The sequence below is a fragment of the Physeter macrocephalus genome, chromosome 21 (assembly GCF_002837175.3).
Source record: "Physeter macrocephalus isolate SW-GA chromosome 21, ASM283717v5, whole genome shotgun sequence".
Taxonomy (NCBI): domain Eukaryota; kingdom Metazoa; phylum Chordata; class Mammalia; order Artiodactyla; family Physeteridae; genus Physeter; species Physeter macrocephalus.
The window spans coordinates 52,366,037-52,392,751 of record NC_041234.1 but is presented as its reverse complement, the minus strand read 5'-3'; the positions used below and the strand labels follow the sequence as shown (position 1 = coordinate 52,392,751).

Genomic DNA, 26,715 nt, shown 5'->3' with positions numbered 1-26,715 from the left:
CAATAAAAATTTTTTTAAAAGATGTGGTATATCTGTATATGTGGTGTGTGTGTGTGTGTGTGTGTATACACAATGGAATACTGCTCCGCCTTAAAAAGAACGGAATTTTGCCATTTGCAACAACATGGATGGACTTGGAGTGTGTTATGCTAAATGAATTATTCCAACAAAGACAAATACTGTATGTTGTAACTTGTATGTGTAATCTAAACAATAAGTGAATAAATATAACCAAAAAGAAGCCAACTCACAGGTATAGGGAACAAACTAGTGGTTACCAGAGGGGGAAGGAAGGAGTGGGGCAAGATATAGGTAGGGGATTAAGAGGTACAAACTACTATGTATAAAGTAAATAAACTTCAAGGATATATTGCATTTCACAGGGAATATAGCCAAATATTTTATTTAAAAAGTTAAAAAATAAATGAACCAAACAGAAATCCTGAATCTGAAGAATACAATGACAAAACCTAGAAAATTCAATACACAGCTTCAACAACAGACTCAATTATGAAGAAGTATTGGGTTGGCCAAACAGTTCATTAGGGTTTTTCCATAACATCTTATGGCCAAGCAATAATAACCAGAAAACTTGAAGGCAAGTCATTTGAAATAAGGCAATTAGAGGAAGAATTAGAATAAAGACTGAAAAAGAGTAAAGAAATCACACAGGACCTATGTGACACCATCAAGCATGCAAATATATACATTATGGGAGTCAAAGAAGGAGAAGAGAAAGAGAAAGGGATAGAAAGCTTAGTCAAGGAAATAATGGCTGAATATTTCGCAAATCTTGGGATGGATATGGACATCCGGACTCATGAAACCAAATATCCCCAAGCAAGATCAAACAAAAGATTTCCCCATGGCACATGATAATCAAATTGTAAGAAGTCTAAGACAAAGAGAATTTTGAAGCAGCAAGAGAAATGCAATGTATGACATACAAGGCAACCCCCCTAAGGCTTTCAGTGGATTTCTCTGCAGAAACCTTGCAGGACAGGAAGGAGTCAGATGATATGTTCAAACTGCTCAAAGAAAAACATGCCAACTAGGAATACTATTCCAAGAAAAGCTGTCATTTAGAAATGAAGGAAAGATAATTGCATTCCCAGAAAAACTAGAGCTGAGGAAGATAATCACTATTAGATCTGACTCATGAGAAATGCTAAAGGGAGTTCTTCAACTTGAAAGGAAGCTAACAGCATGAAAACATATGAAAATATAAAACTCAGTGGTAAAGGCAAATATATAGTCAAATTCAGAACACTCTAATACTGTAATGGTGGTATGTAAATCACTGAACTCCAGAATAAAATTTAAAATATAAAAGTATTAAAAGTAAATGCAGCTATAACACTTTGTTAATGGATACACAATATAAAAAATATGTGAAAGGTCATAACAGTAGCATAAAATGTGGGGAAGTGTAAAAGTATTTTTTCAAATGACTGAAGTTAAATTCTTATTAGCTTAATACAGAATGTCATAATTATGTATTTTGTAAGCTTCACAGTAACCTCAAATGCAAAAAAAAAAAAACCTCTAGTGCACACACAAATGATAAAGATAAATGAATCAATGCATACCACTGGAATAATTAACAAATCAAAAGGGACATAGCCAGAGAGGAAAAAGGAACAAATAAACTAAAGAAACAGTCAGAAAATAATGAACAAATTGGCAACAATAAGTACTTATCTGTCAATAATTGCTTTAAAAATAAATGGATTAAGTTCTCCTATCAAAAGTCACAGAGTGGCTGAATGGATTAAAAAAAAAAGATCCAACAATGTGCTGCCTACAAGAGATTCACTTAAGCTTTAAGGACAAGTGAAGGGATAGAAAAATATATTCCATGCAAATAGTAATGAAAAGAGAGTAGAAGTGGCTATACTTAAATTAAACAAAATAGACTTTCATTCAAAATCTGCCACAGTAGACAAAAGTCACTATATAATGATAATGTAGTCAATTCATCAAGAGGATATAACAATTATAAACACAGTCAACACTGGAGCACTTAAATATATAAAGGAACTATTAATCGAACTGAATGGAGAAATAGACAGCAATATAATGATAGCAGGGGACTTCAATAATCCACCTTAGGGAACTAGAACAAACTAAGATGAAGTTAGCAGAAGGCAGAAATTAATGAAAATTAGAACAGAAATAAATTAAGTAGAGACTGGAAAGACAGTAGAAAAGATCATAGAAACTAAGAGTTGGTTATTTGAAAAGACAAAGAAAATTGAAAAATTTTAGCTATACTAAGAAAAAAGATAAATAAAATTTTAAATGAAAGAGAAGACATTTTAACTGATACCAAGAAATAAAAAGGATAAAAAGAGACTTTAATGAACAATTATATACCAACAAATAGAATGACCTAGAAGAAATGGATAAATTCCTGGAAATATATAACCTACCAAGACTGAATCATGAAGAAACAGAAAATCTGAACCGACCAATAATAAGAATTTTGAATCAGTAATCTAAAATTTCCCAACAAATAAAAGTCCAGGGCCAGGTGGTTTCACTGGTGAATTCCAACAAACATTTAAAAAAGAATTAATGCTAATTCTTCTCAAACTCGTCCCAAAAAATTAAACAGGAAGAAATACTTCCAATTCATTTTATGAAGCCAGCATTACTCTGAAACCAACGCCAAACAAGGACACTAAAATTAGGAAAACCACAGGACCATATCCCTGATGAACAAAAGTCTTCAACAATATACCAGCAAACCAAATTCAATAGCACATGAAAAGGATCATATACCATGATCAAATCAGATTTATCCCTGGGATTCAAGAATGGCTCAACATATGCAATTAATAAATGTGACACATCATATTAACAGAATGAAGAATAAAAATCATAAGACCATCTCAATAAAAACAGAAAAAGCATTTGACAAAATTCAACATCCTTTCATGATTAAAAACTCTCAACAAATTAAGTATAGAAAAAATGTCCCTCAACTTAATAAAGGTAATATACAACAAGCCCACACCTAACATCATACTCAGTGGTGAAAATCTGAAAGCTTTTCCTTTAAGATAAGAAACAAGACAAGGACGCCCACTCTCACCACTTCTTCTCAACATAGACTGAAGTCCTAGCTAGACAGAATAGGCAAGAAAAAGAAATAAAAGGCATCCAAACCAAAAGGGAAGAAGTAAAATTATCTTTGTTAGCAGATGACATGATCTTATATGTAGAAAACCCTAAAGACTCCACCAAAAGCCTGCCAGATCTAATAAATGAATTTAGTGAAACTGCAGGATACAAACTCAACAAAAATCAGTTACATCTTTATATGGTTATAGCAAACTATCGGAAAGGGAAATTAAGAAAACAATCCCTTTTACAATTGCATGAAAAAGAAAAAATACTTAGAAATAAATTTAACTGAGGAGATGAAAAAATCTGTACACTGAAAACTTTAGGACATTGGTAAAAGAAATTGAAGAAGATACAAATAAATAGAAAGATATCCTATGGTCATGGACTGGAAAAATTAATATTGTTAAAATATCCATACTATGCAAAATGATCTACAGACTCAATGCAATCTCTGTCAAAATTTGAGTGGTATTTTTCATAAAAATAGAAAAAAACTATTGCAAAATATATATGGAATCACAAAAGACTGAATAGCCAAAGCAATCTTGAGCAAGAACAAAGCTGGAGGCATCACACTTCCTGATTTTAAATTCTATTACAAAACTATTATGATCAAAACAGTATGGTACTGGCATAAAAAACAGGCACATAGTCCAGTGGAACAGAGTAGAATCTAGAAATAAACCCACACATAGGCAGTCTACTAATTTTTGACAAGAGTGAATACACAATGAATACACAATGGGAAAATGATAGTCTCTTTAATAAATGGTTCTGGGAAATCTGGATATCCACATGCAAAAGAATGAAAGTGGATACTTATCTTACATCATACACAAAAATCAACTCAAAATGGATTAAAGACTTAAACGTACAACCTGAAACTGTAAAACTCCTAGAAGAAAACATAGGGAAAATGCTCTTTGACATTAGTCTTGGCAATGATTTTCAGGATATGACTCCAAAAGCAAATGCAACAAAAGCAAAAATAAATATGTGGAATTATATCAAACTAAAAAGCTTTTGCACAGCAAACAATCAACAAAATGAAACAGCAACCCATAGAATGGGAAAAAAATATTTGCAAACCATATTTCTGATAAGGGGTTAATCTCCAGAATATATAAGGAGCTTATATAATTAATTAAATAGCAAAAAAACACGCTGATTTTAAAATGGACAAAAAACCTGAATAGTCATTTTTCCAAGGAAGACATACAGATTGCCAACAGGTATGTGAAAAGGTGCTCAACATCACTAATTATCAGGGAAATGAAAATCAAAACCACAATGATATATCACCTCACACCTGTTAAATGGTTATCATCAAAAAGATGAGATAACAAGTGTTGGTGACGGTGTGGAGATCAAAGGACCTCTTGTGCATTGTTGGTGGAAATGTAAACTTGTTCATCCACTATGGAGAACAGTATGGAGGTTCCTCAAAAAATTAAACATAGAACAACCATATGTTTCAGCAATCCCACTTCTGGGTATATATCCAAAGGAAATAAAAAAGGTTACTGAGGAAACATATGTTCTCCCATGTTTATTGCAGCATTATTCGCAATAGCTAATGTACATATAAAATGCTATTCAGCCGTGAGTAAAAAGGAAATTCTGCCATTTGCAACAACATGGATGGATCTTGAGGACATTATGTTAAGTGAGATAAGTCAGACAGAGAAAGACAAATACTGTATGATATCGCTTGTATGTGGAATCTAAAAAAACAAAAATCATGGGGACTTCCCTGGAGGTCCAGTGGTTAAGACTCAGCACTTCCAATGCAGGGGGCACAGGTTTGGTCCCTGGTTGGGGAATATCTCTTACATGTGGAATCTAAAAATAAAAAAAAACAGATATTGTTACCAGGAGCTGTGGGGGGGGGGCGGAATAAGAGGGAAGTTATTTAAGTGCACATACTTGCATTATGTGATGCGATAGAGGTGTTAGCTAAGGCTACAATGGCAATCATACTGCCACAATGGCAATCATACTGCCAAGCAATATGTTGTACACATTAAATTTACACAATGGTGTATGTCAAATATACCTCAATAAAAAATAATTGTCAAGGGATTCCCTGGTGGCGCAGTGGTTGAGAATCTGCCTGCCAATGCAGAGGACACGGGTTCGAGCCCTGGTCTGGGAAGATCTCACATGCCGCGGAGCAACTAGGCCCGTGAGCCACAACTACTGAGCCTGCGCGTCTGGAGCTTGTGCTCCGCAACAAAAGAGGCCGCGACAGTGAGAGGCCGTGCACCGCGATGAAGAGTGGACCTGCTCGCCGCAACTAGAGAAAGCCCAGGCACAGAAAACGAAGACCCAACACAGACAAAAATAATTAATTAATTAATAATTAAAAAAATAATTGTCGAAAAATGGTAGCTATGTGAGGTGATGGATGTGTTAATTAGCTTGATTGTGGTAATCATTTCACAATGTATATGTATATCAAATCATCAAATATATATACTTTTATTTGTCAACTATATCTCAAAAAGGTGGAAAAATATCTAAGTATCCATGTCAGAACCTTAGGGTACAAATCATTAATAAGGCTATTAAAATAAATATTGTAACTGAAATGAGTCTGCATTTCATTACAACATTAATTTAGTAATATCAATCATGAACGTAAGTTAATCTGAAAAGAAACAACAAAGTTCTTATATCAGTTCAGAAATTTACTCCATACATAACCATGAAAAAGAATAGAGAGCAACATGGGTCTCAGCAAAATCACAAATTTCTTCATGTCATAGACCTTTGTAAATCTTTGAACAGTAGGTATCAAATCCATAAATGTCAAAAGTTTACTATACTTCTATCATTGTACTTATGTCATTGAACACCTATTGCTCTGATGAGAACATGAACTTCCTGGAGACAGGCCCCCTTTTTTCATCCTTTTTATACCAAAGTTGACTTAACACAATGCAACCACTCCAAGAACATTTGCTGAATTAAATTGCCTCCTAATTTGTGTCTCTGTTTCCAGGCCATCCTCCTCTACAAAATCCTGCTAGTTCTTTTACAAAAATACAATTCTGATAATGTCACTTTTATTGTCCCAAAATCTTTATTGGCTGTTCCTAATCTGCTTTACAAGATTATGTCCACATACCCTGGCAGGACATTCTGTGCCCACAGCCTGTATTCCCAGTCTCATTCCCAGCCTCTCCTCTTCACATACCAACCCTCTCCTCAAGCCATGCTAACTGTTCCTTGAACACTTTTGGATTTTCATTACTCTATGCCTTTGCAAATGCTGTTTCCTCTGTCTGAAAGTTCCTTCCCCCTCCATCTGCCCAGCAAACTCATTTATTATTAAAGCTCAGCTTAAATATCACTACCTTGTAGCTTTCCCTGACCCCTCACAGAATTAGTATCTCCCCCATTTGCTTTTTATGTACCAATATGTTTATTTATTCTTAAAATGGACTAAGCTGACTCAGGGGAAAGGGAAGAAGAGAAGGAAGGAGGGAGCGCCCTGCCAATGGACTTACCCAAGCAGCGACTGCGGCACTACGTGTTAAGCATATTGTTCAAGCAGCAGTCGGAGGATGGGGCTGGATTAGATGCTACGGTTCGCATCTTTCACATCGCGTGTCTGTGTGCTCGTGTGTGTGTGTGTGTGTGTGTGTGTGTGTGTGTGTGTGTGTGTGTGTGTGGAGTTGCGAGGGAGGGGACAAAGAGAGAGAAACAGAGACAGAGATCAGAGACGAGACGAGGCGGGACGCAGTGCGGTAAGAACAGATGGGCGGATCCAAATTTCTTCCGCTTTACAGTTTTGCAGAGGTCTAGCCCTGCATCTAGTGCTGTGGCAAGGGGGTGGGAAAGGAGGAAAGAGGAGGGACTGCACCCCCTCTGAGCGTGTCCAGCCTCGACCGCCTGACGGATCACTTTCCGCTCCAACACCGCCAGTACCTCTTCGCCGTGACTCATGCCTATTGTGCCAGGCAGGGCGCACTCTGCCCTGCAGCCCCACAGGTGGTATCGACTAGGGGAGACTGTTCCCGCCAGGCTAGGCAGTGGAGCGCCGCACAGCGCACCTTCCCGCCTCTCAGCTGCTGCCCCAGCAGTTCCGACCCAGCGCCAGCAGGCCTGCTCGGTCGATCTTCGAGCCGAAGATGCGGCGGGGCTGGAAGATGGCTCTGTCCGGGGGGCTACGGTGCTGCCGCCGTGTACTTTCCTGGGTTCCTGTGCTTGTTATCGTCCTCGTCGTGCTCTGGTCCTACTATGCCTACGTCTTTGAACTCTGCTTGGGTAAGTGGAGCTAGCACCTAAGGTGGGGAAATTATGTTCCCCCTATGTTCTTAGCCCTCACACTGCGGTTTTCCTTTAGCTCCCTGGAGAGCTCCTGGTCTCCAACCTCTAGCTTCCCACAGTATTTCTTGCGGCCTGCCACGAGGGTCCCGCCATGTCACCAATCGCTTCCTACCCAAGGTTTCTTACATTATTTCCTTGCCCTACCCACAAGAATTTACTGGCTTTTTCCACTGGGGCCCCCTTTTGTCATACAGGACAACCACTTGTGCCTTGTGCTCTGGTTCTGGGGGCTCCCATCCTACTGAGTTGAGGAAACAACATACCCTGTATACTTAAACTGTCCACTTACACTATGAATCCCACCAATTCACCCAACTAGAAGCCCCACATTTTCCCATTCCTTCCTACTAGGAATCCCAAAATATTTCCTGTACTCTCTTACTAGCTCGCCTTTATCTAACACTAGGATTCCTCCTTTCTCCGTGATCCTCTCAAGCCAGCTGAAGTGATTCACATTTTTCTGCCACTTGGGACCCCACAGTACACCTTGTTCCATCCCACTGTGGTCTCCCCTTTTCACAAAGTAATAAGCCCTCCGTTCCTCTTTCCCTGTGGCTTCAACATTTTCTCATCTTCTCCAGCGGAATACGAGTCTTACAATACATCCTGTCCTGTCTCCTCACGCAAGAGGCCCTGATTTTGTCACACTGGAGCTCCCTGTAGTCTCCTGCCTGCCTGCTTTGAGGTGTTTTTGCTCCTTCCCATTTGGGGCCCCACTGAACCTCATACTAGTCACCCTGCTTTTATCACACTATGGCCTGCTTTGTCCATTGTCTTCTCACACTAGAGTATCCTCATTACCCTCCCACAAGAGTTCCCACGGTATCCCCCACACCCCTTCCAAGGGCCATTACTTTTCTAATGATGATCTCCCCTTGCTATCTTTTTTGAAACCTACTCTCTACCTCCTGCAATACTCTTCCACTGTTAGCCACACATTTTGCCATCCTCTTCCTCTGGGTTCTTATTATTATCTTCACTTATTTTCCTCTAGGATTGCACTTGTCCCTTGTCTTCTCGAACTAGGGAAACACCATCCTTTCCTACGGGGGTTTCTAGTATTCCCTGCCCCTTCCAATGGGAGCCTCATTTCTTGTTCCCTCTCTTTAGACCACCCTTTTATAAATCCAGGCTCTCCTCTTTGTACCCTGTCCTGTAACAACAGGGAGCATTTCATCCCCTCCATATCTATAAAATGGTTCCCACAGTGTATCTTCTGCTTTCAAACTCAGAATTCCACAGTATTTCTGGACACAAATCTCAAGACCCTATCCCACTTGGATTACCCCCAGCCCCCTATCTTTATCACTAATGGCTTTATAGTGTTCTAATCAATTCACAGTGTAGTCTTCATGGTATATCCTGTCTCCTCACAAAAGAGCCTCTGCTTTTCTCATAGTGAGATCTCCCCTTGCCTCTCACATTGAAGAATCCCTATCTCTTCTCAAAGGAGAATCCACTAATAGTTATTGTGACTTCAGTACTAGAATCCCACTTCTAACACCCTTAAAACTGTGTTCTACAATGTTCCCTATTCATTCAGTGTGAGGTCGCAGTATATTTCCAGTCCCCTCACATTAAGTCTCCTATTTGTCCTGTTGGACATCCCCTCACAGAACACTGGCCTGCACAGTGTTTTCTTAACATTTTACATCAGATACCATTATTTAAAAACCAGGAGGGAAAGGTAGCCTTGATTTCCAATTCTGTTTCCACCAGTCCATCCTGTCATCTTCACTTGACAATCTTTAACAAATGAGTAGCCTTGGTTTCAGAAAGTTAGATCAAATTTTCCTAAACTCACATATTTAGTAAATAATATAGAATCGGATATCCAAGCTGCCTGATAACCAAAGCAACACAACCAAAACAACAGATTTGAGTTTCAGTATGACTCAAAAAGTAACATTAAGGACCTAACTTCTTTCTAGAAACAGAACCTGATGTCTTTCTCCCTAATATCAGGTTAGAGCTGAAGTCAAAAGTGGTATTTTTGTCTTATAAATCTTAGAGTTTGGATTCTGCCACTTACTAATTAGGATACCTGATGCAACTTACCTAATCTCTCTCAACTTCAGTTGCCTCACATGCACTTTGCTTATATGGTGTTCATTCATACCACAAATACTTCCTTATCACCTACTATATGCCATTATAGCATTGTTATGAGATTTAAATAATATGGTGCATGAAAAGCATGCATCACAGTTGACAGCACACTGTAAGAGCTGATTAAATAATAACTTGTTATTACTATTATTAATGGGGATATAGGATTCTGCTTGACTCAAGAAAATAAGCTTAGACTTTAAACAGGGAGAAAAGTAACAGGATCCATTTTTTAAGGTACAATTCACATAACATAAAATTAACCATTTTAAAGCATTCAATTTAGTGACATTTAGTACATTCACAGTGTTATACAACCATCACTAATATCTAGTTCCAAAACACTTTCATCACTCCAGAAGAAAACCTCATAGGCATTAGACAGTCACTCCCTATTCGCTCCTTCCCCTAGTCTCTACCAACCACTAATCTGTGTTCTGTATCTATGGATTCTGGATGTTTCAAGTAAGTGGTATCATACAGTATATCTCCTTTTGTGCCTGGCTTCTTTCCATTGGTGTAATGTTTTTGAGGTTTATTCACATTGTAGTATGTAACAGTACTTCATTTCTTTTTATGGCTGAATAATATCCCATTGTATACCACACTTTATCCATCTTATCCATTCATCCCTTGATGGTTGATGGACATTTGGGTTTCCACTTTTTGTCTATTCTGAATAGTGCTGCTATAAACATTAATGTACAAGTATTTGCTTAAATACTTGTTTTCAACTCTTTTATGTAAATACCAGGGAGAGGGGTGGTAAAGCTGGGCTGTATGTTAATTCTATGTTTAACTTTTTGAGGAACCTCCAAACTATTTTCTACAATGGCTGCACAATCTACATTTCTATCAGTAATGTTGGAGGGTTCCAATTTCTCCACATTCTCACCAAAACCTGTTATTTTCCTTTTTTTAATTATAGCCATCATAGTGGGTATGATGTGGTATCTCACTGTGATTTTGATTTGCATTTCCCTGATGACTAGTGATACTGAGAATCTTTTCATGTGTTTGTTGGCCATTTGTATATCTTCTTTAAAGAAATGTCTATTCAAGTCCTTTGCACGTTTTTTTTTGTTTGTTTTTTTTCTTTTTGCGGTACACGGGCCTCTCCCGTTGTGGAGCACAGGCTCCGGACGTGCAGGCTCAGCGGCCGTGGCTCATGGGCCCAGCCGCTCTGCGGCATGTGGGATCTTCCCAGACCGGGACGCGAACCCATGTCCCCTGCATCGGCAGGCGGACTCTCAACCACTGCGCCACCAGGGAAGCACCTGCACGTTTTTAATTGGGTTATTTATCTTTTTGTTGTTGAATTATAAGATTTCCTTATGTATTTTGGATACTCAACCCTTATCAGATAAATGATTCACAGATACTTTCTCCCATTCTGTGAATTGTCTTTTCACTTCCTTGATAGCATCATTTGATACACAAAGTTTTTAATTTTGATAAAGTTCAATTTATCTATATTTTTTACTTGTGGCCTATGCTTTTGGTATCATATCTAAGAACCCATTGCCAAATGCAAGGTCATAAAGATTTACCCCTGTGTTTTCTTCTAAGAGTTTTATAGTTTTATCTCTTACATTTAATCTTTGATCCATTTTGAATTCATTTTTGGATATGGTGTGAGGGAGGAGTCCAGGTTCATTCTTTGCATATGGCTATGCAGTTGTGCTAGCATCATTTATAGAAGAGACTATTCTTACCCCATTGAATAGCCTTGACATGATTGTCAAAAACCAATTGACCATAGAGCTATGGATTTATTTCTGTACTCTTAATTCTGTACCATTGATTCGTTTGTCTATTCCTCTGCCAGTACCACACTTGTTTTGATTACCATACCTTTGTTTTAAATTTTGAAGTCAAGATGTGTGAGTCCTCCAACTTTATTTTTCTTTTATAAGACTGTTTTGGCTAGGGTCTCTTGCAATTCCATGAGTTTTAGGATCAGCTTTTCCACTTCTGCAAAATGGTCATTGGAATTTTGATAAGGATTGTACTGAATCTGTATACTGTTTTGAAGAGAATGCCATCTTAAAATCAAGTTTTCTAATCCATGTGCATGGGATGTCTCTTCATTTATTTAGGTCTTCAGTCACTTTCAGCAGTGTTTTGGAATTTTAAGTGTATAAGTCCTGAGCCTCCTTGGTTAAATTTATTCCCGAGTATTTTTTTTTGATGCTATTATAAATGGAATAGCTTTCTTAATATCCTTTTCTGATTGTTCACTGCTAGTGTATTTAGAAATAAAACTGATATGGAGTGTTGATCTTGTGTTCTGCAACTTTGCTTGAATTTGTTCATTGGTTCTAAGAGGGTTTTTTTGGTGGCTTCTTTAGAATTATTTATACCTAGAATCATATCATATGCAAATAAAGATAATTTTATTTCTTTTTTCCAATTTGGGTGCTTTTTTCTTTTTCTTGCCTAGTTGCACTGGCTAGAACTGTCAGTACAATGTTGAATAGAATCGATGAAAATCAACATCCTGACCCTATTTCTTAGCTGAAGGAGAAGATTTCAACCTTTCACCATTGAGTATACTGTTAAGTGTGGGTTTTCTGTAAATGCCCCTTATCAAGTTGAGGAACTTCTCTTCTATTTCTAGCTTCTTGAGCATTTTTTTTTCATGAAAGTGTGTGGACTATTGTCAAATGCTTTTCTAGCATCAATTGAGATGAATGTGTGGATTTTTTTTCCTTCATTCTGTTAATGTAGTGTATTACATAATTGATTTTCATGTGTTGAATCACCCCTTACATTTCTTGGGTGCATCTCACTTGATCATGATGTGTAATCCTCTAATATGCTGTTGAATTTGGTTTGCTAGTAATTGCTTGAGTAGTTTTGCATCTATATTCATAAAAGATGTATGTAGTTTTCTTTCCTTGTGATGTCTTTATCTGGCATGGGTGTCAGGACAATGCTGGCCTCATAGAATGAGTTAGGAAGTGTTCTCTTCAATTTTTTTTTAACTTTTTGAAAATAATCTTTAATGAGAAACTTGAGCTTGCTTTCACAAACTTTTTACTATCGGGTTTTTTATTTGAAATGGCTGTACATAAATCATAATCAAGATTTTAATAGTTAGCATTGGAACACATATGTTGTAGCAAATGGCAGAATAATTTCTTTTATTCCTCAGCTGGCAGAAACCTCCCCCTCACCACTAGCCAGAATTTATATAATTTGATCTATTTAAGTTGTTATTTAAGGGTAAGATGATTCTTTACTTAAATCCAGCAGCTTTTCTTTTTCTTTCATTGACAAATATAATATCTTATGATAATGTGAATGGATTTAGAATGAAATCAAACTTGATCATATTAGTTTTTCTAAATAATAATGAAGCTTTTCCTTAAGCCTACACAAATGTTCTGCTGTTGGTTTTTAATCATTTTTAAGATTCATGTATTAGTCTTGATTATTATCACCAGTAAATCACATTAACCCCACTTATCCAAAGAACTGCATGAAAACATATAAATGTGGATGGACAAAGTTTATGAATTCTCTTCAATTTTTTGTAAGAGTTTGAAAAGGATTGGTGTTAATTCTTTAAATATTTGGTACAGTTTACCAGTGAAGCCATCTGGTCTTGGCTTTTTTCTTTGTTGGGAGATTTTGATTACTGATTCAATCTTTTACTTGTTAAAAATATGCTCAGATTTTCTCTTTCTCCTTTTGTCAGTTTTGGTAGTTTCTGTGTTTCTAGGAATTTATCCATTTCATCTAGGTTATCCAGTTTGTTAGCATAAAATTGTTCCTACTATTCTATTATAATCCTTTCCATTTATGAATGTTCTCTATTAATATCTCCACTTTCATTTATGATATTAGTAATTTGAGTCTTCCCTTCTTTTTTCTTGTCCAGTCTAGTTAAAGGTTTGTAAATTTTGTTTTCTTTTCAAGGTCCCAACTTTCAGTTTCCAGAGTTCTGCAAAAGTTGATTCTGACAGTTTCTGCCACTTCATTCATGGCTTTTAGGGAAGGACAAAAGCCTGGAATTCCATACTCTGCCATTTTTGGTGATTAACAGTATCCATTTTGAGATTAAAATGAAAAGGTCCAGGAAATAATTCTACTGAGAAGCTAGAATTTCTTCAAAGACAGTCAGAAGAAATGAAAACTGATAAGTCAAAAAACCAGAAGGAACATTTTCTAGAAACCAATTTCTATAGAAATAAAAGCTATCCATTTAAGCCTATATGAATCATGGTATTCTTATATCTAAAATAGTTTTATAACTCATCCATATATGAAACAGTCAAAAGCATCACACCTGAGTAGTTAAGTATCATATGAAACATCTAAAATAATTCCAATGATTCTTAAACCTGGCTGATAATCATAATCACCTGCTGAGTTTTTTGTAATACAGATTCCTACACCTCCACCCAGGGATGTGTTATATGAAGGGAGCCCTAGAATCTATATTTTTATCAGTTCCCTAGGTGGGTATTAAAATCATCTAGATTTGGGAATGGCTGCTGAAAAAGTAAATGAATGGCTAGTATGAGTAACATTTTCAGAGGAGTAAATGAAGACTGGCATGATTAGTTTGCTTTCAACAAGCAGAACATAATGAGAAATGTATCTAGGTTCTCCATTTCAAATTCTATTCTCTCTCCTAACCTAAAGTATAAGAAACATCTATTGGAAAAAGTGAGTATCAAATTTATTCATTTTGACATTGAATACATTATTTTAAAACCATCGTATTTAACTTTGGGATCAATATCATAAATAATTTTTAAAATAAGACTTGTTTTGTCCCAAACTATTGTAAAACCTAACCTCACTGAACAGTTTACCTTTTTCAGAAAAATAATAAATAGCTAACGATAATTAAGTACCTATTATTTATCAGGCACCCAAGTACTTTACATGTATTTTATAATTTAGTTCCTATAACAACCTTATAACATAAATTAATTTATCCTCAGTTTACGGATGAAAAAACTGAGACACAAAGAGATTAAATAATTAATCACAGAACAAGTAAGTCACAGAGCCAGAATATGAATACATACCATATTCATCAGTGATGATTGCTAAACATCACTGCAATAAACTCCCTTCCCAAATAAGTCATCAATTAAAAGAGAACTTCATGCTGTAACTGAGCACTCATCTCACTAGACTCATATTTTCAGCCTTCCCACTCTCCTTCCACAAGTCCTTTTGAGCTTCACTAATTTGGTAGCCATTAGCCATATGTGGCTATTAAACACGTGAAATATGGCATCTGAATTGAGACATGCTGGAAAACTTAAAATATGCACCAGATTTCAAAAATTTAATGCAAAAAGAAGTATGCAAAATATATAGTTAATAATCTGTGTAGATAACATGTTGAAATGATATTTTTGATATATTGGGTTAAATAAAATATATTATTAAAGTTAACTCCACTTTTTTATTATTATTTTTAACTTTAAAAAATGTTCCTACTAGAACATTTAAATTACATGGTTTGTATTATATTTCTCTTGGACAGCACCGTTGTAGAATTTCTTCCATGTCCTTGGACTAACATTGTTGACCATCCGCATATAGTCCCAAATTAGGTTTATTCTACCAATACCGTTCTGTGAATTCTAAAATGTGTCTATTTAAAGGAAGTCATGATATATGCTTTCGTTTGAAACTAGTTGTCTTTGATGAAAAGCCCTTGCATATATTCTACCCTTCCATACCTTTTCTCCATACTTGGTTGCAAAGAATCAGTAAACAGGTAAAAGAGGAGAGAGTAAAAAAAGCTATTTGATGATAACCCCAGTCACTTAACTTGCCGGTAGTGAGCTAAAATTTGAAGGAACAGAGCAGGTGTGTAATTATACATATCACCACATCACTCTATAATCATGTATGACAAATTACCCATAGTATGGCTAAGTGTACATTTCCCCAAGAGATTCATGATAAAGGATTCATTTTGGAAAAGTTTAGTCATTTTCATTTTAAATATGACTGAAGTATCTTAGTCTTTTCCTTTAATAACGCAAAAGGCAATATTAGAAAAATAAAGGAAAGGCAGAACTACCAAGATAAGTGCCACAATGTTTTAGAATAAAGACCACTTTTTTTTCTCAGAAGTATGTAACTTCTAACAGGGAATTTTACAAGAAAATATTTTTCCCTTAGACTTATTGACTCCGTACAGATTTTAGGAGTGAAAAGACTTTAAAAGTCAAGTCCAATACCTAACTAATGCTAAATGTCCTACAGGACATTTCCAAGTGTTTATAATGGGAAACTTACTCCTTCCCAATGCTGCCAGTCTGGCTGCTCATTGTTATCATCATTATCATCATTATCTTCTCTTTTATTGAACTGAAATGTGTTGACCTGCAGCTTTTACTCATTGGTTCTATTTCTGCCCTCTGTTCTTGTATCATATAAACCAATCCCACTTGCACATGATGGTCCTAAAATTACTTAAAAACAGCTATCCCCCACCTAGAGACTTCACAGGTCCCCACTCATTTTTCTGTATATACATTGTCTTATTCCAATAACTGCAAAGCACTGGATGTTCTCCTTCCCTCACCCACAAATGCTGTAGCAAGTGGCCAAGCAAATGGAAGTTAGGATCTCCACTTTTTCTTTGCAGTAATTGTTCATCGATAGAGGTAGAAGAAGATATACCAAACAGCAATTTGTCGGCTACTCTTTATTAATATTGTTCTCCAAGCAACTGTGCTCTCTCTAGTTCCATTTTAAAGAGATGTTATTAACCCAATTCAGGGCCTAGTGGGACTGATGTAGTCACACAACATGTATGTGCAAAATCATGAAGTCCCAGGTTGACCCATCAAGACTTCTTGTTTCCACTTCCATTTGTCAAAGTAGAGGATGTGCTTCTGTCAATCATTCTTAACCAGGACTCTCTAACTGAAAAGAAAAAAAAAGAAATTGGTATCAATCTCCAGGCCAGTGTATTAGAAAAAAGAGGACATAAACTGGTCGGATTTTTAGCACAGACAAAATGGAACAGTTTTAACAAAGTCCATTCAAAAGATCATTACAAGGAGCATTTTTTAAAGATTCAACAAAAATAGACCTGCAAATGAAGAGGAGAAGTTATGACTAATGAAGAACCTGAGGAAATATCCCCTAGAGTATAGTCTCATTCTCTGTTTGGATTTTTCCCCTTTTCTGATCCTTAAGAGTTTAACAATGTGTATGAAAACCATTTTAATGTAATAGCTTCTCAAGATTGAGATCTATGCCTTATAATTTCACTTTATCTTAGCACCTAGTACAGATGCACACATATGTTGGTGGTGAGTAAAGACAGGTAGGCCCCATTTTGTACAAATGACATTCTGAACAGAAGTTACATATATATCACAGGAAGCCAACAAGGAATGATTGGAAAAGGTAGACATAATACATGGAAAAAGTCCTGGAGACTGGAATATAGTCCCAACTCCACCACTAACTTGTTCTGTGACCTTGGGCAAATCATATGATACTACTGTAGTCCATTTTTCCCATCTGTAAATGAGACAGATAAACCAGATAATAGCTAAAGTCCCTTCCAGTTCTAATATTCTGTGAAATCTTCATTCAAATATAATAATTAATATTCATTAAGTACTTGCCTTGTGCTAGATACTATGCTAGACAGCATTTACATACATTAACTCATCTAATTCTCAAGTAACCTTGTGAGGTAGGCAATGTTATGGAAGTTACGGAACTTACCCAGGGTCACAAAATAGTGCAACTGGGCTTCTAACCCAGAAAATCTGACATCAGAGCTGGCATGCAACCTCTACACTATATTACCTCTAAATATACAAGAGAAACTTGGTTTTTAAAGATGTTCTACAGTGAATACTTTGGGAAAATGAATAGTCATCTCCTAATTTATCATCTTTTAAGTTCTTACTGCCATGTTATATAGCTTGAGTGTTTCCCATTTGTTGGCTTTTTAAAAGTCAGATTATCCTTGTATTTGTTGAATGAGTAGAAATTCTTACTCAAGGTTTAAAATGAAGGAAGGTAGCAAAAGATAGAATTTAATCATCCTTGCCTTGTGTTATGTTAGCAGTCTGGTGGTTTCCTAAAGTATCATTGAATAAATTACTAAAAATGATGCTATGGAAAAATGCATTAGAAAAATAATGTTTCTAAGTATCACTAATCTTGACCTTTCTCTCTCTTTTCACAGTGACTGTTTTGAGCCCAGCAGAAAAAGGTAAGCGGGTATTATAAATTGTTTTGGTCAGGACTGTATTCCTCTTTCTGTCTAAAAGTGAATTACATTAAAGCCTATAAATTGAGCAACTTTCCCAGGAATACACTGAGGTTAGTGGAAAGTTTAGGATAATGGTTTTTAGGAAGCTTACCCAGAGATAGAGCAGAACGTATTTTAAGTAGCTCCTCTGGCTGTACGACAAGAATTTGAAGTTACCAGGATTTATGATAGAAAAGGGCACAGGTAGCCACTCTGTTTGCCATACTAACCCAAGGCTTTCTCTTGGTTCATCACTATTGTCCTAGGTACCTTGCCTTTCTGCCCAATTCATTCCCTCTTCAAGGCATGGAGTAAGGGCCCCACAGTGGGGCTTTTAAGGGCTAAGTCCTTCACCATCACAGTTCCAATATATTTACTATACTACTCTGCACTCCTCACCCCCATCTTGGCTTGATCTGCAATTTATACTACCATTCTAAACAGACTGAGGCATTCTTCATTAAAAAATGTATAAGCTAAACATGTGTCTTAACAAACCTTTAGTTTCACATTATTTTATCAGGTATAACCATAAGTATTCATATAGCCACTTTTAATTCTCACTTCATGGGAATTGTTGTAATTCATTAACTATATAACTTTCCTATTATGCTGTTTTAAAGCTGCAGTTTGCTATTACTCATTTAACAGAGGTGTTGGCTGTAGAGGCAATAGAGCAGAGTGGTGGGAAGATAGTAGAGCATTGTAGCTAAAAGTATGAGAACTGTCTAAATTCAAATCCTGGCTCCACTACTTCCTAGTAAATTATTTGACTTCCTTGTGCTCACTTTATTCATATGTAGAATAGAAATAATAATAATACCTATTTCATAGAGTTATTGTGAAAATTTAATGAGGTATGCATGTAAAGCCCTTAGAACAGTGGTAAATAAAGCACATACTGATGACTCAATAAATGTTTGCTACTTTTGTTACAGCCTTAGAGGAAGTCTTGAGTTGCCTCTTATTGTTACGGATGTTTCTTAAAGTCAGAGATCATTTTCTGTATACATATATATTTATAAATAAATGTCATTTTCCACAATAACCTTTCAAGATAAGTTGGGTGGGGGCTTAGATGATGCTCCACCGTAATAGGAATAGTGACAATAATATTGTTATTATTATTGGAAACTACAACTTATTGTGCAGAGTACCCTGCTAAGTATTGTGTGTGTGTGTGTGTGTGTGTGTGTCTGTGTAATCTTTCAATATTTACGTCAACACAATGATGTAGACATTCTTATATCCATTTTATTGAGAAGGAAACTGAAGTTTAGAGAGGTTAAGTAACTTATCCCAGGTCATCTAGCTAGTAAGTGGTAGGATGCAAACCAAGAACTACCTGACTTCAAAGTCCATGCTGTTAAGCAAACTTATACTTGTTCTTTTTACTTTTCAGTCTACAACTCCCTCATTTGCTTAGTTGACCTCCTTACTCAGAAAATTGATGCTCAAATGATCATTTTTCTAGTGTCCAAAGTAGTATATTTTCATTTCTTGTGTGTTGTCAATGAACTCAACCACACCAGTGTAGATTGTCATTTGTAAGCCAAACTCAGTTCAAAGCCTTTCTAATAGCATCAATCCACTTACCAGAATTTGAACTCTTTAGGAAACTGTTACCACAATGTATGATTTTAAGGTCCCTCTGACTCTAGAATTCTGTAATTCCAAAGCACTTCTCTCCTGACAGCTCTTAAATTTATCAAAACACTAAAAAAATAAGATTAGACTTTGTTTCTTTATTCTGAAGTGGGGTATAATGGGACAAAGCACAGGATTTAGGGACTGAAGATTTGGGTTGGAGTTCCATCTCTATCATTTACTAGCTCTATGACCTTTGGTAAGTAACTCAACTTCTCTGAACTTCAATTTCTGTAAAATAAGGCTAGTTAATAACATCTTACAGATTTACTGTAAGCTAGCAGGAGTAAAAGTATATAGGAGTAAAATATGCAGCATTAAACTGCTTTGTAAATGTTAAGTATCAACAATCTCATTGTAACTTTTTTTTTATATGTCAGGATTCTCAAGACAGTAGAATCCATAAACTAAAATTAGATTCAATTGTAGCCAGAAGTTTGAAAGTTAGACTTGAAAAGAGCTTCTGAACACTAGGGCAGGTTACTAGGAGATGCCATAAAAACTATTCAGAAAGTATCAGGCACCTAACTATCTGGCATGAATCAGTGAGCCTTGCCTAGAAGCAGACCAACAGGCCTAATGAGTATCTGAGATCAGTTCTAGCCATATGAATCCGTGACTTCTTTCAAATTATACTACACTATTAACTTAGAATACAGTACAACATATGACTGCCAGTAGGGACATTGTTTGGCATAAGCAAAGAAAATATAAGGGACAAAGAAATGAAAGCCTCAAATCACGTAACCTTTTATTCATTATTCACAGCTTAGGAAAACCATAGTCAGACATACTGCAAAAGTTTTTACATTTCTTGCCTGCTTAATGGTTCCTCTAATGGGTTGAAGAGTGTCCCTCCAAAATTCATGTCCACCCAAAACCTGTGAATGTGAATTTATTTAAAAATAGGATCTTTGCAGATGCAATCAAGTTAAGATGAGGTCACATTGGATTAGGGTGGACCCTATGGCTGGTGTCCTTATAAGAAGAGGGAAATTTGTATACACAGATACACACAGAGAGAAGACAGCCATGTGAAGACAGAAGCGGAGATTAGAGTTTTGTTGCCACAAAGGAACACCAAGGATTACCAGAAATGGCCAGAAGCTAGGAAGAGGCAAGGAAGCATCCTCCCCTGGAGCCTTCAGAGAGAACATGGCCTTGCCTATACCTTAATTTCAGACTTCTTGCCTCCAAAACTGTAAGAGAATAAATTTATGTTGTTTTAAGCCACCCAGTTTGTGATAATTTGTTATGACAGCGCTAGGAAACTAATACAGTTCCTGATAAATTTCAATCTCTAATGCACTGTTAAGTAGCAAATTAGCAGACTTTGGTGTCAGATGTACCAGGGATCAAATCTTGACTTTGCCACTTACTATATATATGACCTTGGGGAACTTAAGCTAAGTTTCACTTTCTTCCTCTGTAAAATGGGAATAACAATACCTACCTTTCATGGTTTAAAGCACTAAATGAGATGATGTATGTAAGTCTCTTGGCATAGTGCATGGCATATGATAAGTACAAAATAAGTAGTAATAGATACTATTGTTATTAACATTGGAAAGGACCTAAAAGATCTTTCTTCTAAGAAGGAAAACATATTTCAGGACTATAATTCCGACTACTACCCTTGTAAATATATTGTCAAAATCCTTGCACTCATATTTTGTAAGTAGAACAACTGAGACCCAAAGAAGTAAAATATTTTGACCTAGTCATGTTGATTCTAGTGCACAGAAAGGACTAAAGCTCAGATCATCTGAACCACAGTCCAGAATATTATATATTATGTCATCCTTGATTATACAGGACTCAGAAATTCTTTAAGATATGAGTCCATCTGTTCTTTCATAGACCGTACTAGAAAACACAATATTTGCTTTCATAAGAGTGTTTTGCATGGATGATCTCATTCAGCATCTTACTATCTGTATTTTGAAGACCTTGAGTAGAAGGTCTTCCCTCCTCTACTCCTAAAGTGAGGCTATGAGATGAACTAGAGGTTAAGAATTTGGTAGAGCCCAAGGATTGGTAAGGCTAAGGGATGAATTTAGAAATGAGATTAGGCACAATCTGTCAGGCAATCCACATATAATCAAGAGTAATGCATTGACCACAGTTGTTCATCTTCATAAAGGGCCATCAGTCATTTTAAGCAAACGTTTAACTCATTATCTGAGAATTCATTTGTATTTTGAATGGTTTGCATACTAAATTCTCTAGTTTCCCATTTAAAGTTAAAAATGATTGTAATTATTTACTTTTTTAGAAATAGGTGCAATTGCTAAATAATAGAACTGTTATGGGCTGAATTGTGGCCCCTCAAAATTCGTATGTTGAAATCCTAACCTCCAGTAACTTAGGATGTGACCATATTTGGAGATAGGGTCTTTAAAGAGGTAATTAAATGAAAATGAGGTCACTAGGGTGGGCCCTAATCAATATGACTGGTGTCCTTATAAGAAGAGGAGATTAGGAAAAAGACACACACAGAGAGAAGACCATGTGAAGAGGCAGGGAGAAGATCGCCATCTACAAACCAAGAGGAGAGGCCTCAGAAGAAACAACCTTGTCGACACCTTGATCTTGGACTTCCAACCTCCAAAATTGTGAGAAAGAAAATTTCTGTTGTTTAAGCCACTTAGTCTGTAGTACTTTTCATGGCAGCCCTAGCAAACTAATAAAAGAACTTATTCAGGTTTCCATTTGAAAACTCTGCTTTGTGTCAGTTTTTTTTTATTATACTAACCTTAATTTATTGGTGATATATTAGACACCATCAGGGTGAGAGGGCATTGGGAGGAAAAAGTTTGGGCCACAATATGATCTTTTATACTCACCTCCATACTGTATAGGGAATCTTCCATTTATTTTATTGTTGTTGTTGTTTTCCTTTTTTTAAAATTACAGTATAGTTGATTTATAATATTATATTAGTGTCAGGTGTACAACAGAGTGATTCAAAATTTTTATAGATTATTCTCAGTCTATAGTTCAGTTATTCCCTGTGCTAGCTATACAATATATCCTTGTTGCTTATTTATTTCATACATAGTAGTTTGTGCCTCTTTATCCCCTACCCCTATCTTGCCCTTCCCCCTTCCCTCTCCCCACTGGTAACCACTAGATTGTTCTCTATACCTGTGAGTCTGTTTCTTTTTTGCTATATTCACTAGTTTTATTTTTTAGATACCACATATAAGTGATAACATACAGTATTTGTTTTTCTCTGTCTGACTTATTTCACTAAGCATAATATCCTCCAGGTCCATCCATGTTGTTTATATATCTGTTCGTCTGTTGATGGATACTTAGGTTGCTTCCATATCTTGACTATTGTAAATAATGCTGCTATGAATATTGGGGTGCATGTATCTTTATGAATTAGTGTTTTTGTTTTCTTTGGATATATACCCAGGAGTGGAATTGCCGAATCATATGGTAGTTCTATTTTTAGTTTTCTGAGAAACCTCCATACTGTTTTCCACACTGGATGCACCAATTTACATTCCCACCAGCAGTGTATGAGGGTTCCCTTTTCTCCACATCTTCACCAATATTTGTTATTTGTGTTCGTTTTGATGATAGCCATTCCGACAGTTGTGAGGTGACATTATGGTTTTGATTTGAATTTCTCTGATGATTAACAATGTTGAACATCTTTTCATGTGCCTGTTGGCCATCTGTATGTCTTCTTTGGGAAAATGAATATTCAGGTCTTCTGCCTATTTTTTGTTTGTTTTTTTGATATTGAGTTGTATGAGCTGTTTATGTATTTTGAATACTAACCCCTTATCATTTGCAAATATTTTCTCCCATTCAGTAGGTTGTCTTTTCATTTTGTTGATGGTTTCATTTGCTGTGCAAAGCTTATAATTTAAATTAGGTCCCATTTATTTTTGCTTGTGTTTCCTTTGCCTTAGGAGACAGATCCAAAAAAATATTACTATGATTTATGTCAGAGTGTTCTGCCTACATTCTCTTCTAGGAGTTTTATGGTTGCCAGTCACATTTAGGTGAGTTTATTCACCTAATTCATTTTGAGTTTATTTTTGTATATGGTGTGAGAAAATGTTCTAATTTCATTCTTTCACATGTAGCTGTCCAGCTGTCCTAGGCCCACTTATTGAAGAGACTGTCTCTTCTCCATTTTATATTCTTTTTTTATTGAAATATAGTTGATTTACAATGTTGTGTTAGTTTCAAGTGTACAGCAAAGAGATTCAGTTATACATATATATATATATATACTTTTTTTACATTCTCTTCCATTATAAGTTATTACAAGATATTTAGTATAGTTCCCTGTGCTATACAGTAGGTCCTTGTTGGTTACCTATTTTATATATAGTAGTGTGTATATTTGAATCCCAAACTCCTAGTTTATCCTTTCCACCTTTTCCCCTTTGGTAATCATAAGTTTGTTTTCTATGTCTGTGAGTCTATTTCTGTTCTGTAAATAAGTTCAAGTGTATCAATTTTTTTAGATTCCACATATAAGCAATATCATATGATATTTGTCTGGCTTACTTCACTTAGTATGATAATCTCTAGGTCCATTCATGTTGCTGCAAATAGCATTATTTCATTCATTTTTATGGCTGAGTATTCCATTGTGTATATATACCACATCTTCTTTATCCATTCATCTGTTGATGGACACTTAGGTTGCTTCCATGTCTTGGCTATTGTAAATAGTGCTGCTATGAATATTGGGGTGCACGTATCTTTTCGAATTAGAGTTTTCTCTGGATATGTGCCCAGGAGTGGGATTGCAGGATCATATGGTATCTCTAATTTAAGTTTTTTAAGGAACCTCCATACTGTTCCCCATAGTGGCTGTACCAATTTACATTCCCACCAACAATGTAGGAGGGTTCCTTTTTCTCCACACCCTCTCTAACATTTATTTTTGTAAACTTTTTGATGATAGCCATTCTGACTGGTGTGTGATACCTCATTATAGTTTTGATTTGCATTTCTCTAATTAGTGATATTGAGCATCTTTTCATGTGCCTGTTGGCCATCTATATGACTTCTTTGGAGAAATATCTATTTAGATCTTCTGCCCTTTTTTTATTTTTATTTTTTTTGTGGTACGCAGGCCTCTCACTGCCGTGGCCTCTCCCGTTGTGGAGCACAGGCTCCAGACGCGCAGGCCCAACAGCCACGGCCCATGGGCCCAGCCGCTCCGCGGCATGTGGGACCCTCGCGGACCGGGGCACGAACCCGCATCCCCTGCATTGGCAGACAGACTCTCAACCACTGTGCCATCAGGGAAGCCCTTCTGCCCGTTTTTTGATTGGGTTTATATATATATATATATAGAGAGAGAGAGAGAGAGAGAGAGCTTTATGAGCTGTGTCTATGCTTTGGAGATTAATCTCTTGTTGGTCACATTGTTTGCAAATATTTTCTCCATTCTGTAAGTTGACTTCTTGTTTTGTTTATGGTTTCCTTTTCTGTGCAAAAGCTTTTAAGTTTAATTAGGTCCCATTTGTTTATTTTTGTTTTTATTTCCATTACTCTAGGAGACAGATCCAAAAAGATATTGCTGCGATTTATGTCAGAGAGTGTTTTGCCTTTTTTTTTGCTCTAGGAGTTTTATGGTATCCGGTTTTACATTTAGGTCTTTAATCCATTTTGAGTTTATTTTTGTGTATGCTGTTAGAGAATGTTCTAATTTCATTCTTTTACATATTCTGGCCTCCTTTGTTGTAGATTAATTGACCATAAGTGCATGGGTATAATATACTATTTTATATTTATTATTGTAAAATTACTTTGTAATGAGGATTTGGGAACCAGACAAAAGCTCTCTTTATGGGCTAACCCACTTCTAAAAGAATATTATGTTGATGTTAATATTAGTGTAATAATAATAATTATATATAATTATAATAATTAGTATCAATATGCTGATTTATATCAATATAACTTTGTTACAAAAATAATGCTTATTGAAAATTCAAACTAAACAAAAATATGTAAGATAAAAAATAAAGTCCTCCTCGCACTCCCTCCTCCCCTATCAATGTCTATTCACAGATAACTAGTATATTTGGTTTGATTTGTATCCTTCTAGATCTTTCTCTCTGTATTTACATATAAACATATGATTATGGATTTATATAATTTGTTTAGGATTGGTTATTTTTAAATCTGGATGATACTGTGCATATTTTCCTATGATCTACATTTTTCACTTAATAATATATCATAGATGTCTTTCCATACTAGTATATACAAACATATTTCATTTTTTTAATGACCTCAAATTATTCCATGGTATGGATATGTTGATACTATGATTTATTTAACCATTCCTCAATGATGAACTTAAAAAACAAAACTTTATTGTTTTTCTTGATTATAAAGGTAATAGAACCTCATAAAATGCAAACAGTATAGAAGTGGATAAAATAGAAAGTGTAAGTCCTTTGTAGTCACTCCAGAGGTTAAGGATGAAGCAAGATTCAAGATTCAGTAGTGTGTATAGTGCACACCGCTTGATAAATGTTTTAAAAAGTGATTTTCCTCTCTTACATTTTGACAAGTCTCTTTTGCTATAGCTACATCTAGATGTTCTATTTCAAAGATATGACTCTCCCAAGCTTCAATTTGCTCCTCCCCAGTGGGCTGAGCTGGAACTTCCATGCTCCTGAGCCCTTCCCAATATGTCTCCTGCAGCCCCCACTTGTATCTGGCTACCATTTGGTGCAGGCATGTATGGAGCCAAAATGGTGAGATCTATGTGTGTAAGGGAAGATCAGCCAGAGTTCAGCCAATGCTAGGTTTCACAGACATGATTTTGCTTCCTACCCTAGCTGTGTACCTGTCAACACTGTTTTCAGTCATACAGCCTATAACTTCTAACACATTTAAATGTGGCTATGAGGAAAATAAGAATATTAGACTGGAAGTAAGAATAAATAGCTAACTGTTAGAAAATCTATGATGAAAAGACATCAAAGGGAAAGGCCAATGTAATCTCTTATTTATTTATTTTCTTATTTACTTATTTATATTCTTTGGGTGTTAAACTAAATATTTTGAAGCAACTGACAAAGGATTAATCTCCAAAATTTACAAGCAACTCATGCAGCTCAATAACAAAAAAAACGAACAACCCAATCCAAAAATGGGCAGAAGATCTAAATAGACATTTCTCCAAAGAACATGTACAGATTGCCATCAAACATATGAAAGGATGCTCAAAGTCACTA

General features: G+C 36.0%; 2 protein-coding genes across 2 annotated transcripts in view; one reads left to right on the top strand and one right to left on the bottom strand.

The window, feature by feature from the left end:
- LOC112066430 (iron-sulfur clusters transporter ABCB7, mitochondrial-like) overlaps window positions 1–7,083 on the bottom strand; it is a 61,061-nt gene extending 53,978 nt beyond the window's left edge. The window contains exon 1 of the mRNA XM_024129477.1: window positions 6,925–7,083. Within this exon, the coding sequence (XP_023985245.1) occupies window positions 6,925–7,083 (159 nt within the window). The remainder of the gene's footprint in view (window positions 1–6,924) is intronic.
- A 24-nt stretch (window positions 7,084–7,107) lies between these two features.
- The window catches only part of ZDHHC15 (zinc finger DHHC-type palmitoyltransferase 15), a 133,022-nt gene continuing 113,414 nt past the window's right edge, over window positions 7,108–26,715 (top strand). Inside the window, exons 1-2 of the mRNA XM_028482934.1 lie at window positions 7,108–7,404; window positions 17,771–17,797. Coding sequence (XP_028338735.1) covers window positions 7,269–7,404; window positions 17,771–17,797 — 163 coding nt within the window. The 5' untranslated portion in view covers window positions 7,108–7,268. The remainder of the gene's footprint in view (window positions 7,405–17,770; window positions 17,798–26,715) is intronic.